The 18,125-nt window shown below is 46.3% G+C and overlaps 1 protein-coding gene across 7 annotated transcripts in view; it reads left to right on the top strand.

Annotated features, from left to right (window-relative positions):
• The window catches only part of SCTR (secretin receptor), an 87,018-nt gene that overhangs the window by 32,987 nt on the left and 35,906 nt on the right, over positions 1–18,125 (top strand). For 5 of the 7 annotated variants that reach the window (XM_059394455.1, XM_059394454.1, XM_059394450.1 and 2 more), the window contains exons 2-3: positions 4,217–4,337; positions 4,907–4,963. In XM_059394455.1, the coding sequence (XP_059250438.1) occupies positions 4,247–4,337; positions 4,907–4,963 (148 nt within the window). In that variant the 5' untranslated portion in view covers positions 4,217–4,246. The remainder of the gene's footprint in view (positions 1–4,216; positions 4,338–4,906; positions 4,964–18,125) is intronic. The other 2 variants (XM_059394453.1, XM_059394452.1) reach the window with 1 other exon arrangement.

Genomic DNA, 18,125 nt, shown 5'->3' with positions numbered 1-18,125 from the left:
CCTGAATTATTCAATTTTTTTATTTTACTTTTTACTGAAGCTCCAACATGGGGCTTGAACTCACAACTCTAAGATCAAAAGTCATATGCTCTGCCGACTGAGCCAGCCAGGTGCCTCGAAGTTTGTTCATTTTTATTTTTGGTTTATTCTCTGTGTTGTTCAGATTGAGAGATTTGTACTGTCCTGTCTTCTAGCTCAGTGACTCTTTCCTCTGTATGTCCCCCCATGCCACCAACATTCTGCTGAGACCTTCTACCGAGCTTTTTACCTCAGTTATTGTCTTTTTCAGTTGTAATATTTACATTTGATTTTTTGATATCTTCTACTTCTTTGCTGAGACTTTCTTTTTTGGCTGAGGTTTATATCTCTACATTTGTTGGCTGCTTTATAGTCTTTTTCAAATTGTTTCAGATCCCTGTCACTTCAGTGTTGGCATCAGTGGATCACCTCTTCTCATTCAGTTTGACATTTTCCTGGTTCTTAATATGATGAGTGATCTTTGACTGAAAACAGGACATTTTGTATTGCTGTTAGATTGCATCTTATTTAAACCTGTCTTAGTTGGCTTCTCCTGATGGGGGAAGGGGGTGGGTGCTACCCCATTTCTGACAGGTAGACTTCCAGCTTCCCCACTCTGCCTTACTGGACACTGGCAAGGAAGAGATGATCTTCCCTTACTGCTGAGTGAGGGGTGGGAGTATCAGCTTCACACATGATCTTATAACACAGCAGTGGATGGGGTTTCATCACCACTGCTGGTGGTGAAAATTGTGAGTGCCCAGTAGGCCCCCCTCTGTGTTTAGAGAAACTTCTTTTAGCCATTCTTTTAGGGTAGGGTGCTGCAATGAATTATTTTAGTTTTTCTTATCCTTTAAGAATGTCTTGATTTGGAACCCTGGGACTGATTTCTGCTCAGGTCACGATCTCGGAGTCCTGGGATCAAGCCCTGCTTCAGGCTCCCTGCTCAGTGGGAAGCCTGCTTCTCCCTCTCCTACTCCTCCTGCTTTTGTTCCCTCTCTTGCTATGTTTATCTCTGTCCAACAAATAAAATCTTTTAAATTAAAAAAAAAAAAGAATGTCTCGATTTCCCTTTCATTTCTGAAGATATCTTTTACTGAGTATAGGATTCTGGGATGACCATTCTTTTCATTCAGCACCTGAGACAGCACCCCACTGGGGAGATGGAGGAGCACCTCATTACTTCTGGATTAGGGTGGAAGTCCAGTCTCTACAAACATCATAGGCTGGGGGACCTTTATTAGCACACAGCAGGGATGAATTTTCAGCTCCCCACTTGGCCATCTCTGCCACCACCTTGGCAGGGAGGTTGGGCACTAATGTCACAGCCCAGGGAAGGCAGAAGTCCTGGCTCCCCACCTGACCACAGTTTTTTCTGTGGTGTTTGGCTGTTGTAGAACAGTTATTGTCTATATGTTTTCAGTCTTGCTACCTTCCCTCTTTCCTGGCCCTTGGCTTGAGAGAGCAGGCTTTTACTGGGGTTTTTTTTGGTCTGCCTCTGGCTGCATTTTCTTTCTTTTTTTTTTTTTTTAAAGATTTTATTTGTTTATTTGACAGAGAGAAATCACAAGTAGATGGAGAGGCAGGCAGAGAGAGAGAGAGGGAAGCAGGCTCCCTGCTGAGCAGAGAGCCCGATGCGGGCCTCGATCCCCGGACCCTGAGATCATGACCTGAGCCGAAGGCAGCGGCTTAACCCACTGAGCCACCCAGGCGCCCCTGGCTGCATTTTCTTATGGCTAACTTATTCAGTTTTAATAATGGGTTATACAAAGAGAAAAGAAACTTCAGGGAACTTTCCACTTCCTTGAGTCAGGAGGTCTTTAGCCACTTTGCCTTCTTTCCACCTTTCAGAATCTTTTTATGCTTGTTTTGTATATGATGTCCAGGATTTCTTGTTGTACTTAACGGGAGTAATAGGGAAAAGGTACATGTACTACATCTTCCTGAAAGCTGAAGTTTATCTCTTTGTTTCTACTAAATGTAAAGCTGCAAGAGAATCTTTCTATATAAAGCTTTTCCTATAAGGGATGGATTCCTAGAAGTAAAGTCAGTTGGCCAAAGGGTATGAACATTTTTGTGACACTTAATATATGATGACATTTAAAAGATTGTACCTGCTCACACTACCTCCAGCAGTCACTCACATTTTTAAGGGTAATGTCAGTTTCAAAGTGGCACTGAACAGAATGTGTGCCTACTTGAGATCCTTAGTGAACTAAAGGCAGCCTGCCAACCTGTAGGTGGATTTTTCCACTGAAACTCTTTTATTGCCTATGCCAAAAAGCCAGAGGCTGCTGGTGATGATGAACTTCAGCAAGGACTGGGCAGAGCCCCACAAGGGGACAAGAGCACGAGTATATGGGGCTGCCTGCTGGTTCTAACAATGACTGTTTTCTTAGGGAAGCCACTTGTTTCAATGTTAAGAATCTAAATATAAGAGTCATCAAAGCAATGTGATGAAGTCATTTGCTATGTTGTCAGGTGAGATGGAAATGTAGGGGGGATGACTGGGGAAGGAATGAGCACAGTATGGTTTTTATGCTGGGTGGGCACAGGTGTTCCTGTGGTAGCTTTGTTGCAGATGATCACAGCTCTGGGCCAGGGGATGTGATGTGTGTGTTTCATGGGCATCACAGACCCAGTCACTTGGTATCAGGGAGTAGCTGAAGAAGAGCATTTGCTGACAGCTGATAGATACTTTTTTTTTCCCCGAGAGAGAGTGCCAAGAAGGGGTTGGGGGTAGGGCAGAGGGGGTGAGAATCTCATGCAGATTCCAAGCTTAGCACGGAGTCTGACACAGGGCTCCATCTCATGACCCTGAGATCATGAACTGAGCCAAAATAAAATGTTAGATGCTTGACCTACTGAGCCACCCAGGCACCCTGCAGATAGATACTTTCTGAATGCATTAGTGAAGAGTGTGGAAGACCCAAAATAAGAGATAATCAGATAATTTATGTTTGTCTTTGGAATCATTGGAAGACAGTGCTATCTTAGCTGCTCTTCTCTGGCCAGATCTTTTGTTGATTTGCGCCATTTCGGAGCATGGCCTTATCCCCAGGGACTTCTCCCCCTGCTCCATTATGTTGACATTTCCACCTGCAAAGCATTGGTGCAAGGTCAACAGGAGCATATAAAAGCTGGCCCTTGACCTCTTGGAAGGCTGGTCTCTGAAATCAGGAACCTTAGGTGTTGGCCTTTGGTCACATGCCCTAACCAAAATGGGTTTCAGTTGCCTTTCCTAGGTCTCTTTACAGAGTTATTTTGAGGATTAAATAAGGTAATAATGTGTGTGAAAAGACTCTAATATTAAAATTCCATACACTGTAGAAAGTAAAGTAGGAGTCTAATTCATTGATCTTTTCAGTTGTTCTTTTGTTCATTCATTCATTCATTTACCCAATCACTGACATATTTATCAAGTGTCAGGTATGAATAAAAGAAGCGAGCCAGGGCGCCTGGGTGGCTCAGTGGATTGAGCCGCTGCCTTCGGCTCGGGTCATGATCTCAGGGTCCTGGGATCGAGTCCCGCATCAGGCTCTCTGCTCAGCAGGGAGCTTGCTTCCCTCTCCCTCTCTCTCTCTGGCTGCCTCTCTGTCTACTTGTTATTTCTCTCTGTAAAAAAAAAAAATTTAAAAAAAAAAAAAAAAAAAAAAAAGAAGCGAGCATGCTCTGGAAATCTACTCTAGGAAGAGCTAGGAAGCCAGGACTGTGTGCTAACCCTTCCTGTCTAACTCCTCTGTCCATCGCAGTTTGCCTGGGGTGGCCATAGACGCTCTTCTAGGGAACTGGGAAATAGTCAAGCACAGCTTTCAAAGACCTTCAAACCAAAACCAAATTTGCCAAACCTGAGAAATAAACACTGTTGGAACAAATGAAGTCTCACAGACTAATAATGGTAGCGTGCCCTGAAAGCAAGTAACTCACTGGGCTCAGGACTCTTGGGAAACCTAAGAGCAAGATTTTCAGTGGACAAGCTATATTGTGTTCAAGTGTCCTGGCTGTCCCAGCCCTGATCTGAATTCTCTTTGAGGAGTGGCTGCCTCCACCTCACTGTGAGGAGCTTTATCCTGGCATTGATTTTGCTTTCCTCATTTTGAATCCCCACTGTTTGGCCCCATTCTCATGCACAGAAAGTCTTTTTGTGGTACACATTAGTTAGGGGCCGTGATGAGCAATCTGGGTTTTGGACTTGCAGGTGGGTGCCCTCCCTGGATTGTGTGATGTGATGCGGGTGCTGCAAGAGGAACAGGACCAGTGCCTACAGGAACTCTCTGAAGAGAATCCAGGAGACTTGGGCACAGAGCAGCCAGCCCCAGGTATGTGACCCACATTAGTCCATGCTTGGACTAGTCCCACTAATCCCACTAGGGTAAGGGAGACTGGGATGCTTGGGGATGGAGGGAGCTAGACTAGCTGTATTCATTCAGATAATCACCTGATGGGTTGGAGAGGGCCTGGAATGATCCCAACGAGCAGTTGATACATACCCAAAAAGCCAGATCATCACCACTCATTGTTCCTCGGGGCTCGTGGATATAGTCTGTGTTTTTATCCTCTTATCCATTCTCTCGTCTCCTCTGCCAGTTTGATGAGTGAGATAGTCACAGAGTCAGCGAGGGGTCAGAAAAACCTGGGGTCCAATGTTGGCTTCCACTCACTGGCTGTGTAACCACAGACAAGTTATTTAACCTGCTGAGACTCGGGTTCTTGATCTACATAATGGAGGTGATAATATCTACTTTGGGATTATAATGACGAAATGATAAAGTGTGTTAAGTACTGTTTAGTTCTTAAATATTATTCATTTAAACAATATTATTAATCATTTAAAAATAACATTAATTTGATATTTAAATGTTAATTTTATTTCTATGCTGCTTTTTAGCTCCCCCCCATCTAAGGATAAGGAGGCATGTAACAGTAAGAAAAGAATCCATTACAGGTATTCAAACAAAGACTTATACACACGTATTCACAGTGCCACTAGTCTCAATAGCCAAGAGGCAGAAACAACCCAAATGTCCATCAACTGATGAATGGGTAAGGAAATGTAGTCTATACATACAATGGAACATTACTCAGTCTTAAAAATAAATGAAGTACTGATACATGCTATAACATGTATGAATCTTGAAAGCATGTTAAGTGATGAAATCTAGTTACAAAAGGCCATGAATGGTATGATTCCATTTATATGAGATATCTAAAACAGGCAAATCCATACAGACAGAAATTAGATGGGTAGCCTCCAGGGGCAAGGGGAGAGGGAATGGGGAGTAATTCTTAGCTGTTCCCTTTTGGTGTGGTGAAAATATCTTAGATTCAGATAGAGGTGATGGTTGCATGATACTCCGTACCAAATTCCACTGAATTGTACACTTTAGAATGGATAATGGCTAATTGTATGTTATTTGAATTTTTAAATAGACTTTATTTTTTAGAACAATTTGCTGCAAAATGGAGCAGAAAGTGTAGAGTTCCCATATACTCTCTCCTCCCTACCCAAACATGACTTCCCCCACGAACATCCTCTAACAGAGTGATACTAGTTACAATTGATGAAATTACGTTGATCAACGTTACCACCCAAAGTCATGGTTTACATTAGGATTCGCTCTTGGTGTGCAGTCTGTAGGTTTTGACAAATGTATAATGACGTGTGTCCGCCATTATAGTATTGGACAGAGTAGTTTCTGTGCCCTAGAAATCCTCTGTGTGCTACCTATTCATCCCTCTCTCTCCCCAAACCCTGGGCATTTGCAGGATTATATGGTAATTCTTTTCTTAATTTTTAATTTTTTCAGGATCTGGCATACTGTTTTTTTCCATAGTGATTTTCCTATTTCACATTCTCACCAGCAGTGCACATGAGTTCCAATTTCTCCACATCTTCACCAACAGTTGCTATTTTATTGTTTGTTTGTTTGTTTGTTTTTTATAGTAGCCATCCAAATGACTGTTAGGTAATAACTCATTGTGGTTTTGATCGCATTTCACTGATAATGAGTGACGTTGAGCATCTTTTCATGTACTTGTTGGTCATTTGTATGTCTTCTTTGGAGAAATGTCTATTGAAGTCTTTTGCCCATTTAAAAATAGGATTGTTTACGATTTTTGCTGTTGAATTTAGGAGTTCTTTGTATATTCTGGGTCTTACCCCCTTTTCACCTCTATGATTTGTAAATAATCCCTCCTCTTATATAGGTTGCCTTTTCATTCTGTTAATTGTTTCCTTTGATGAACAGAAGTTTTTGAGTTTGATAAAGTGCAATTCATCTATTTTTTACTTTCGTTTTCTGTGCTTTTGATGTCATATCCAATAAATCATTACTAAATTGAATCTCACAAAGCTCTTCCCATATATTTTATCCGAAGATTTTTATAATTTTAGCTCTTAAATTTAGGTCCTTGGTCCATTTTGAGTTCCTTTTTGTTTATGGTGTCCATCTTCATTCTTTCATATGTGGATATCCAGTTTTTTCAATACCACAGGTTGAAAACCTTTTTTCTGTTGAATGATTTTGACACCGTTGTCAAAAATCATTTAACCATATATATGAGGGTTTATTTCTGAGTTCTCTATTCTATTCCATTGGTCTATATGCCTTTCTGCCAGCACTACACTGTTTGTTTTGGTTACTGTAGTTTTGTAGTAAGTTTGAAATCAGAAAGCGTGAGACTTACTACTTAGTTCTTTCAAGATTGATTTGGCTATTTCCAGGTTTCTTGAGATTCCATATGAATTTTAGGAAGGATTTTTTCATTTCTGCAAATAATGTTATTGGGATTTTGATAAGGGTTGCATTGAATCTATAGGTTGCTCTGCATAGTATCAACATCTTAACAATATTAAGTCATCTGATCCATGAACACAACACGTCTTTCCTTTTATTTGTGTCTTTAATTTCTTTTAGCAACATTTTTTCATTTTTAGCTTGCAAGTCTTTAACTTCATTGGTTGGGTCTATTCCTGAGTGTTTTGTTTTGATTCATTTCTCTTTTCTTTTTTTAAAATTTAACTTATTTATTGGAGAGTGAAAGGAAGCACACAAGCAGGGAGAGTGGTAGAGGGAGAAGGAGAAGCAGGCTCCCTGTTGAGCAGAGAGCCAGACTTGGGGCTTGATACCAGAACCCCAAGATCATGACCCAAGCCGAAGGCAGATGCCAACCACCAAGCTACCCAGGCACTCCTTGATTCATTTCTTAATTTCCTTTTCCAGTTGTTCCTCATTAATGTACAGAAATACAACTAATTTTTGTGTGTTGACTTTGTATCTATCCTGCAACTTTGCTGAGACCATTTATTAGCTCAACAGGTTTTTTTTTTTTTTTAATATTTAGGATTTTCTACATATAAGAGTATGTTGTCTGTGAACAGAGATCATTTTACGTCTTCCTTTCCAATTTGGATGCCTTTTATTTCCTTTTTTTTTGGTCTAATAGCTATGAGTAGGACTTCCAGGACTACTCTGTACACACATGGTGATAGCAGCCATCCTTGCCTTGTTCTTCATCTTACATGAAGATGTAAGATGTCTGTCTTTCACCAAAGAGTATAATATTCACTCTGGGCTTTTCACGTATGGATTTTATTATGTTGAGGTAGTTTCCTTCTATCCTAGTTTGTTAGGTGTTTTTATCATGAAATGTACTGAACCTTGTCACATGCGTTTTCTACGTCAGTTGAAATGATCATATGGTTTTTGTTCTCTGTTCCTGAATGTTGTGTATTACACTGACTGATTTTCATATGTTGAGCCATCCTCACCTTGCAGGAATAGATTTCATTCGGTCATAGTGTATAGTCCTTTTAATGGATTATGCTGTTCAATTCCAATTTTCCGGTATTTTGTTTAAGATTTTTGCATTATTGTTCATCATTAATATTGGTCTGTAGTTTTCTTATCATCTTTGTCTGACTTCTTTGTCTGACTTTGGTAACAAGATAATGAGAGCCTCCTAGAATGATTTTGAAGTTGTTCTCTTTTTTCTCCTTTTTGGAAGTGTTTGAGGAGGATTGGTGTTCATTCTTTAAATGTTTGACAGAATTCATCAGCAAAGCCATCTGGACTTTTCTTTGTTGGGAAATGGAAATTTTTTATTACTGACTCAATCTCTTTACTGGCTAGAGGTCTGCTCAGATTTTCTAGCCGTTCCTGCTTGTCTCAGTAGGTTGTGTGTTTATAGGAACTTAACAATTTCATCTAGTTTATGCAGTTTACTGGGGTACAGGCCATACACACCTTTTTGCAAAAGTCTTCCCTCCACGTCATGGCCTTTATTCTTGAAGTTCTTGATCTGTTGGTTATCCAGTTTCCTTTTTTTTTTTTTAAATAATTTTTATTCATTTATTTGGGAGAGGGAACACAAGCAAGGGGAGTAGGAGAGGGAGAAGCAGGGTTCCTGCTGAGCTGGGAACCCGACGTGGGGCTTGATCCCAGGACCCTGGCATCACGACCTGAGCCAAAGGCAGAGGCTCAACAACTGAGCCACCCAGGTGTCCTGGTCATCCAGCTTCTCACGGTGCCTCATGGCCGGGTCGGGGACTCCTTCCCCTTTCCAGCAGACACTGTCTAGAACTAGGCTGTGCCCCAGCAGCTCTGCCTGCTACACAATACTTTTTCCCTCCTTTCACCTCCTCTGCCTCAGCCTCCTTCTCCTCTCTTCGCCTTTCCCATGTCACCTTCACAGGGCACCTGACTACTGGTGGCAATGACTGCGGAATGTGCTGTGAGCTAAAAGGGAAGGCAGCCTCCATCTCTGTTATGCGAATTTTACCTCAATGTTTAAAAAGAAAGAGGAAGAGGAGGGGAGAGGAGGAGAGGGGCCCAGGCAGACTGGGGGTGTCTGGGTGACTCAATCACTTAGCGTCTGACTTGATTTGGGCTCAGGTCATGATCTCAGGGCTGTGAGATTAAGTCTCTCATTGAGCTATGTAAGGGCTCCATGCTCAGCAGAGGATCTGTTTAACATTCTCTCTTCCTCTCCCTCTGCACCTCCCCTCCTCCACCCTGCTCGCTCTCTCGGTCTCAACATAAAATAAAAATAAGTACATAAATTAGACAGACTGTGTGACCTTGAACAAGTTACTTAATGTCTCTGGGCCTCCATTTCCAGATGTTTTTTTATGAAGTTGATGTGAAATTACAAGCGTTCATTCATGAAATATAGCACTTACTGTTATGAGGTGGGAATGAGGAGAACAAAGGATACAATGGTGAGAAAAAAGGACCACAGACTCCTCTTTAATCACTGAGGGATGTATTTTTCCACATGTAGCAGAAGCTTGCTAGGCTAGCTTCATCAAATGGGATTTGGGTTTTTTGTTGTTGTTCTTTTTTTTTTTCCCCACGTTACAGAAACTCAGAACTTGTGCAAAGTTCCAGGGTATCACCAGAGCCCAGAATCCTTCTGTCTTTCTGCTTAGCATGTGCTGTTTGCCTCATGGTCATAAAAAGGCTGCCATACCTCCAGGCGGGAGGGAAGAGTACCTGTTTCTGGCAGGAAAAAAAGTTACCAGAAGAAAGGGTGAGATGTACTGGGAAGTCTGTAAGGTGGGTTGGAGAAAGACGGAGGGACATTCTGAGATGCCCACTGGAAAGCTAGTGGTCCAGGCAATAGATTATGGTCATCTGGGCTCTTGGAAGCAGGAACTGGGAGGAGGATTCAAACGCAAGCAGCTAATTCGGCAGCTACCCCAGGAACCACCAGTAGAGGACTGGGGGGAGCTGAGGCAGAGAAGGGAAGGAGTCCCCTAAATACGGTGGCGTTATCACTATGCGCAATACAGCTAGAACTTTAACAGATGCTTGGTAACCACTGCTCAAGTGAAGACGGTTTTCCATCTTTTCCCAAGGGGCTCAAGTTGGCAGCGTTTGCCAACTTGATACTGGATACGGAGGGATGGGGGAGAACAGGATGAAGAAGGGGTGTAATGCCTTCCAAACAGGGCAAGTGATTAGAAGCCTGTCGAATGGTGCTAGCTGGCCATTCACGCTGGGGCAGATGGGCTGCATTATTGCTTGTAGGCAGTGGGGACACATTAGGAACCAGCTCAGGACACACGCCTGGGGGATGGGGGGGGCAGAGGAGCTGGGATATTTACCCACCAATTCCCCATCAGTTAGAACGTGCTTCTGAGGGTGGGAGCATTGATTCCCCTGCCCTCCCAACCTGCTGTCCTTGGGGGGAAAGTGGGCTCCTGTGGCTAGAGAAAGCCTTCATACAACGGGATTCAGGGGCTAACAATTTGCAAATGAGGTTGGGGTGTGCAGAAAAGATAAAGACCAAGGAGATATGAGCAAGGTCTGCTCCTGAGGAATAAGTGGAGGTGGAGAGAAGTGGACATATGAAAGACAGGTCTGGATGGTAACCCAGGCAAGACGTGATGATGAACAGCCTTGGCAGCAGGGTGCGAGGGAACGTGTCCAGGATGACTCCTGAGTGTCCCGCCTGCGTATCAGGAAGATGGGGCCAAGGAAGGCCAGGTATTCTGGGGGGAGGAGAGACAAAGATCAGGAGGTGAATGTCAGCCATGCAGAGCTGCGACTTCAGAGGAGAGCTCAGGGCTGGGGAGCTCCTCTGTACAGATGGCAGGGGGGTCCAGGTTACACAATTGTCAGGAGCAGTCAAAGGCAGGAGGAAAATTGGGGAGTGCTGGGCAGTGGGGACAAACAGTCGGATGTTGCAACGCTCATCTGTTGCACTAGGGGCAGGGATCAGATAACCTCCCACAGTCAAGCATTTCCTTCCTCTCTGCTGGCTTTAAAGCTGCTCACAGGAAGGCAGATTGTGGGGTGCCTGGGTGGCTCAGTGGGTTAAGCCACTGCCTTCGGCTCAGGTCATGATCTCAGGGTCCTGGGATCGAGTCCCGCATCGGGCTCTCTGCTTAGCAGGGAGCCTGCTTCCTTCTCTCTCTCTGCCTGCCTCTCAGTGTACTTGTAATTTCTCTTTGTCAAATAAATAAATAAAATCTTTAAAAAAAAAAAAAAAAAGGAAGGCAGATTGTGGTCTTGCGGTGCTCACTGGGGGGCGCCATTGAGCCTGAGCCTCCTGCTTCCCTGAGCCCTCCTGCTACCCCTGACGCGGTGTCTGGAACCAGAGAGAATGAGGTACCCACAAGACCAGACCTTGGTGCTGCAGAGCTGGCAGCTGGCCTCTGCCTGCATGTCCCCCAAGGAATGCCTGAAATTCCAGCAACAGGCCATGGGTCTTTCATTCAGCCCTGAAAACTTCAGCTCTTACTGAAAGATAAGTACATAAATTAGACAGACTGTAAGGGACGCTTATTTTAGAAGAATGAGCATGTGATGTGTTTGAAGTGTCCCCGTGCTCTTCAGTGGTTCCAGGATGAAGTCCAGTGCCTAGCTTGGCCCTCATCCATGCCTTTATCTCAAGCATTTCCCTTTGGCTCAACCACACTGTCTACAGTTTCCTGAAGATATCAGATTCTCTGTGCCTCCAGGCCTTTGCACATGCTGATCCCTCTGCCACAACACCATTCCCTCTTCCTCACTCTGCCAAGCATTCTGCATTTTAGGCTCCTCTAGGAATGATTTCCTCAATGCCCACAGCTCTGGTGCAGCTGACCTCTGCCACGGAAGGGTAGGCTCTGCTTGGGCCCTCTGCTAGAACACCATTCCCTCTTCCTCACTCTGCCAAGCATTCTGCTTTTTAGGCTCCTCTAGGAATGATTTCCTCAATGCCCACAGCTCTGCCGTGCAGCTGACCTCTGCCACGGAAGGGTAGGCTCTGCTTGGGCCCTCTGTCTGCCTGCATGCTCAGCCATGCCCCGGGAGACTCCTCTATCTATGAACTGCTAGCCAGGCGCCTTATGGATGCCTACCTCCCCTTCACAGGGCTTGGGGTGGTTGTGAGTGTGCCCAGGCCCACGTTCTGGGCTGACTGATCTGGAGTCGGGGCTGGTCATCCCTTTTCCTTAAGGCTCCCACGTGCTCCTGATTGTGCACCCAGGTCTGAGAAAGCTCATGAGGGACTCTCACCCTGGTTCTGCCTCTAACCCCCATGGGAAGCCGTGGGGAAGGCCCTGAGCCCACCCCATCTTCCGGAGAGGGCTTGGGAGTTAGTATGGGAAGAGGGCTGTGCTGAGTTTGGAGTATTTAACAATGTTTGGCAAGGCCTGGGCAGGTGAGTGAGAAAGAGGCCAGGCTCCTCCCACACCCTCCCTACTTGTCCCCCTCCCGCCACCACACAGGCTCAGCCTCTTGGATCTGGCACTTTGGCCTTCCACAATTTCCATTTAGGAAAGGGCATCTGTTGCTTTGAAAGCCTAATCTAAAAGCCCTAGAGGCAGATGTCCAAGTACCCAAGCGGCTGGAAAAGTCTTCAGGCGCGCTCTGCGGAGCACTTGAAAACACAGAGCAGAGCATGCATCCCGGAGTTTGGGATGGATGTGTGGCCCAGGTGGGGGGACAGCTCCCTCCGAGATGGAGGGAGAAGAGAAACTGCAAAGGGGGCAAGCTGTTGGAGCGGTTGTCCACACCAGAACCAGGCCGGCCGAGGGCTGGGGTTAGGCCGCCTGCCCAGGTCCCTGGACCACCCAGGCCTACGGGCCCTCAGGACCTCCGGCCCTAACAAGGATCTATTCTGGCGTCTAAAGTGGGAGGGGCCAGTGGGACTCTTGGCTAGGGGCCCGGGGTTAATGGTTAAGCTGTCCTGTCCTCCCCCGGGGAGGAGGTTAATATTTGATCCCCAGACGAGTCACAGGAAATGCCACTCTCGGAGCTGTCACTGAGCCCAGCACACTTATCACAAATAAAAAATTAACTCTTCAGCTATTCCGGGTTAGGTGGCCAAGTCCTTCCCAGCATTTTGTGGGAACGTTTCAGGGTCACCCTAATAGCTGTGTGGACTGCTCTACCGGGCTATTTATTGCTCTGTTTACAGAAGCTGATACCCCCCCCCCCGCCCCGCGCACACACACACACACACACACACACAAGCTGCCTGGTGGAAGGGCTTTGGCTCTCCGTAGGGAAGAATGTTCCAGAGAGTTGGTATCAGGAAAGGTGTGGGCTCCACAATCACAAAGACAGGTGCATTCCTCTGTCTCTTAGGGGCTGTGTGACTCTGAGCAAGACACTAATCGTCTCTGGGCCGTAGTATCCTTGCATTCCAAGTGGTGACATGCCACGCCCTTTCTCTTCTTGACTCTGCTAGCTGGTTCCCCAGTCCTGAAGAACATGGGCAGCGGGGAACAGGCTGATTTTTTTGGCAGGAGGGCTGGAGGGAAAGGAGGAAGGGGTGAATGAGTTGAAATTCACATAGTAACTTGACCATTGTAGAGAGAACAATTCAGTGTCATTCCGGACATTCACAGCCCTGTGCAGCCAGCACCCCTCCGGTTCCAAAACATTTTCATCACCCCAAAAGAAAATCCCATACCCAATAAGTAATCACTCCTCCTTGCCCCCCTTTCCTGCCCTGGCAACCACGATTCTGCTTTCTGTCTCTCTGGGTTCACTGATCCTGGATTTCTAAGTGGAATCTTACAGTAGGTGACCTTCTTTCTGTATCTGCCCTCTTCCACTGGGCAGGTTTATGAGGTTCATTTACGTCGTAGCCTGCACCAGTATTTCAGACATGCTGGCTTTTCACACAATGTTTTCTAAAATTTGTTTTATTATTATTATTTTTTTTTTTAGATTTTATTTATTGGACAGGGTCCTGGGATGGAGCCCTAAATCGGGCTCCCTGTCATGCAATGTTTTCTAGCAAACATTCCCAGCTCCTCCTTTTCTGGATTCCCTCTGGCTCCACCCCCAGTGCCTGACACGCCCACCTTGCCCACAGCTCACCACCCCGCAGCTTCTTTCCTGGGCACAAGAGATCTTGGCTCATTTTTCAGAAACAAGTAACTTAGTTTTGTGTAACTTTTCAGGCTTTTTCTTTTTTAGTTTCCAACTTGTATAGTAAGTACCATTATTAAACCCATTTCACAGATGAGGAAAATAGAGGCACCGAGAGACTCAGGATCTCCCAGAGCTAAAACAGGACTCTCAGCCCCCATCTTTTGACTCTAAATCCTAAGGATTTTGTAGTTTGCAACTCAGACTGAGTTGTGAGTGACTGATATTTTCACTCTCCCAAGAAGGGATTTAAGAGTTAGAAATCAGGAAAAAAAAAAGACTATTGATGTCAGTTAATTTTTAAAAAAAAAAAAAGATTTTATTTATCTATTTGACAGTGAGAGAGATAACATAAGCAGGGGGAGAGGGAGAAGCAAGCTTCCTGCTGAGCAGGGAGCCCAATGCGGGGCTCGATCCCAAGACCCTGGGATCACAACCTGAGCTGAAGGCAGACGCTTGAACAACTGAGCCACCCAGACATCCCAGTGTCAATTAATCTTTAATTAATATAAGAGGTGGCATGAAATGAAGACCTTCAGGCCAGGTAAAGAAGAGTTATCAGGGTGGATGAGGGGGATTCTATGGGGTCAGGGTCCAGTTGCCCAGTGCCAGAGGGGGGGGAAAGGCTCAGCATATAGTGCTCAAGAGCTCGCCTCAAAGAAAGCAGCCTTCAGCCTCGAAATCGAAGGGTCCTTCTTCTTACCTCCCGCAACTTCCATGCAATGTCTGAAGTATTTATTTCCCAGTCTGCTAATCCTGTTCCTCTCTCTGCTTGCATACTTTTAGTGGTGGGGAACTCACTACTCCCAACACATTTTATCCCCGGAAATGGCTTGTGTTTTGTGGTTTAAAAAGAACCCCCCCACCCAGACTGTTCAGCTCTTCCTCCCTGTGCTGGGTTTTGAAATATCTTTGCCACCTGGGACTTCAGTCCCATTGATTCTGTCCTGACCACTTCCTTGTGTGGTCCAGCCACCACCAGGAGGGCAATACCTTTCTTGACTTAATGCTACAGATCAGCTCATTAGCAAAGCCCAGAAAACCTCACCAGGTTGCCCCTTGGATGGCCAGGGTAGCCGAGAAAGGCAAAGGGAGACAGGATGAGGCCAGGGAACAGGCAACTGCAGGGGTCCCTGAAACACTGAGGGGTCTCGGGGAGGAGACAGGTGAATGGCGGTGAGCAGGGACGGGGGGCAGGAGGCACTTGAGAGATGGATATAGCAGCTCTAGGTAAGAGGAGAGGGTTATCACAGAAGTAGAAGCTAGGGGAGGACCAGAGGGGCAAGGCATGAGGGAACTTGGGTTCCCTGGTGACTTCCATTAGCCGGGAAGTGTGCAGGGAGTTTGGAGGGACAGAGGACACCCTGCCCACCCCAGCAGGGCCTTGGGGGGCCTGGCTTGGTCCTGGCCCCATGGCACTGCAGCCTGACACATAGCTCCGGGAATAGTCCCAGGTTATCGTCAGGTCATCTGAGCTCATTTATAAATAAATCAAGGACAGATGCTCCCCTCTGGGTGGACACAGGGCAGACATGCAGTTAGCAGACGACTGGCTATATGCCAGGCACTGGGCTGGGTGGGGATGGAGAGATGCCCCAGGCCTGGTCCTGCCCTCTTGGGTCACTTTTACCTGCATTTCAGCCCCCTCCCCATCGCCAGATCTGTCTCTGGGCCACCTCTCTATGGCACAGTGGGTGATTCAGGACAGCAGGACTATGGGACAGAGGGAGCAGAGGTCACTGAGCCTTTGCTTGGGGCCTGGCCCAGTGCCAGGGGCTTCACAAGTATAAAGGAGACCAATCTTTATCCATCAACTCTAGTGGGCAAAAACAACTTTCTCCGTTTTCTGGACCTTTCATTCTGATTCCACTCTCCTAGGACAGGGGATAACCTAAGCCTTGGTATTTTCTGGATCTTCCCCACAACTTGGCTGGACTATCAGAGATTCACATGGCACCGCTGTATCTGGGGGAGCCCAAGTGGTCTTGAGCTTGGCTCTACAGGGCGGTGGCCAACAGACTTCTGGACTCCTCTGGGAAGCGTGGGCTCTGCGAGGCTCTCCGTGGTCCTGCTGGTCCAGGCAGGTCCCTACAGCCATTTCTCCTCTGGGCTACCCCACCATCCAGGGCTGGCCGGGCAGCAGGGTACTCAAGTCTTTTTCTGGAACCTTATAGGTCCTGCTCATTGCGTGCCCTCCTTACCTCCCCAGTCCAAGGGAAGTCTTGCTCCTTTTATGTTTTCTGCCAAGCATTTTGTTTACACCAGAATTCTTGTCCCCACCCCACTCCCACCAACTCACCCCCGTCCCCACCACAGCCTTTGGAAACCCAAGCCGGGAAGATTCCAAGTTTATCTGCCCACTTCTGAGAATGTGAGCCAACAGGCCGAGGAGGAAGGACAAAAAAGGGGGGGGGGGGCGGAATGGAGATTAATAGATCAGAAAATATTCTCCTGCACACACAAATCGTTTAATCCACACCAAAATCCTGGGGGAATGTTACTATGCCCGTTTTACAGATGAGGACACTGAGGCTCATAGAGGTAAGAGGCATGCTCAAGGGAGATTTGTGTCCAAAACTCACTCTATCTCCACCATGACACTGCTTCAGCTCAGGCTCCAGTGCTGTCCTCCGTGGCTACAGGCACTTGGTAGGCACCCCCTACCCCCCCAGATGGCATTTGTGGGCCAACATTGTCTTGTCTCTCCACTCAGAACATCCCCAGCCTTCCATCCCCGCCCTCCAGCCAGACAGTGTCCATCAGCAATGGTGAAGAGCTGCCGCTCACGCTGCTCTGAGCCCTGCTTGCCCACACAGCAGCTCATCTGTAGGCATTCTAGCCCTGCCTTTCTGGAGGCAGTGACCCCTCCCTACTGGCTCAGTGAACCGGACCCCCATCTACAAAGCTCCTCCATCCCTTATCTCATTGGACACCTCCTCACCCCCAGTTCAGGCAACGAGCTCCGGGGCTCAAGATCTAAACCCACCAGGAGCCCGCAGCAACCCAAGTTCTGAGCCCCCAGAGGAGCCCCAGAAGGGCTAGTGCCAGGACGCCCTCCTGTCCTCCCATCCCTGCCGCACCTGTGCTGGCCTTCCCCCTACTCAGAGCAGGAGCCTGGTGGGAAGTGGGAGCTGAGGCCCTCCACTCACACCCTCCACTCACACCCCAGTGCAAAGCAGGTCCCTGCAAGCATCTAGGAACCACGCAGTACCAGCCGGCTTCCCTGGCCACGGTCCCTCCAGCCCAGCACACCACCTGTACTGCCTGTCTGAATGTTTTCTCTTTAAATCAATGGACTTTGCTTTTCATCATGTCGTGCATTACATCTTGGGCTCATTCATCCTTCCTAACCGCAACTTCATACCCTCTGGCCAACATCTTCCCGTCTCCCCCAACCCCAGCCTCCTGGTGACCATTCTACTTTCTGCTCTGATGAGCTTGAATCTTTCACATCCCACATGGGAGTGAGATCACGCGGCATTTCTCTTTTTGCGTCTGGCTTGGCTTATTTGGCGGTGTCCTCCACGTTTATCCGTGTTGTCACAAGGGCAGGATTTCGTTCTTAAAGGCTGAGTAATATTGCACAGGGATCCTCCTTACCCATCATTGTTCGATGGACACATAGGCTGTTTGCAACCTTGGCGACTGAAAACGATGCTGCTGTGGACGTGGGAGTGCAGAGATCTCTTTGAGGTCCTGATTTCTTTTCCTTGGGGTATATACCTAGAAGCAGGAAGGCTGGATCACGTTGTAGTTCTGTTTGTATTTTTTGAGGAGCCTCTGTGCTATTTTCTATGGCAGCTGCACCAGTTTACATTCCCCCAACAGCGTACAAGGGTTCTCGCCCCACTTTTTAAAAATTAATCTTTTTTTCAAATAAAAAGAAAGAGAATATGAGCAGGGGGTAGGGACAGAGGGAGAGGGAGAATCTCAAACTGACTCCAGACTGAGTGCAGAGCCCAACATGGGGCTTGATCTCCAGACCCTGAGATCATGACCCGAGCCGAAATCAGGAGTCAGGAGCTCAACCAACTTCTTCAACTGACTATTTTTTAACTTAACCTCCTTTTATAATAATATATGTAATATTATATATATATATAATATAATATAATATTACTATTATTATAATATATAATATTAATAGCTATAAAATCACAGATGTGATATGCTCATCTTATAACTGCTTAATACATATTAAATTCTCTTTTTTTTTTTAAACAAATGTGCAACTGT

The sequence above is a fragment of the Mustela nigripes genome, chromosome 3 (genome assembly GCF_022355385.1).
Source record: "Mustela nigripes isolate SB6536 chromosome 3, MUSNIG.SB6536, whole genome shotgun sequence".
NCBI classification, from domain to species: Eukaryota; Metazoa; Chordata; class Mammalia; order Carnivora; family Mustelidae; genus Mustela; species Mustela nigripes.
The sequence above is the reverse complement of the archived record's forward strand: the minus strand, read 5'-3'. Positions and strand labels throughout refer to the sequence as shown.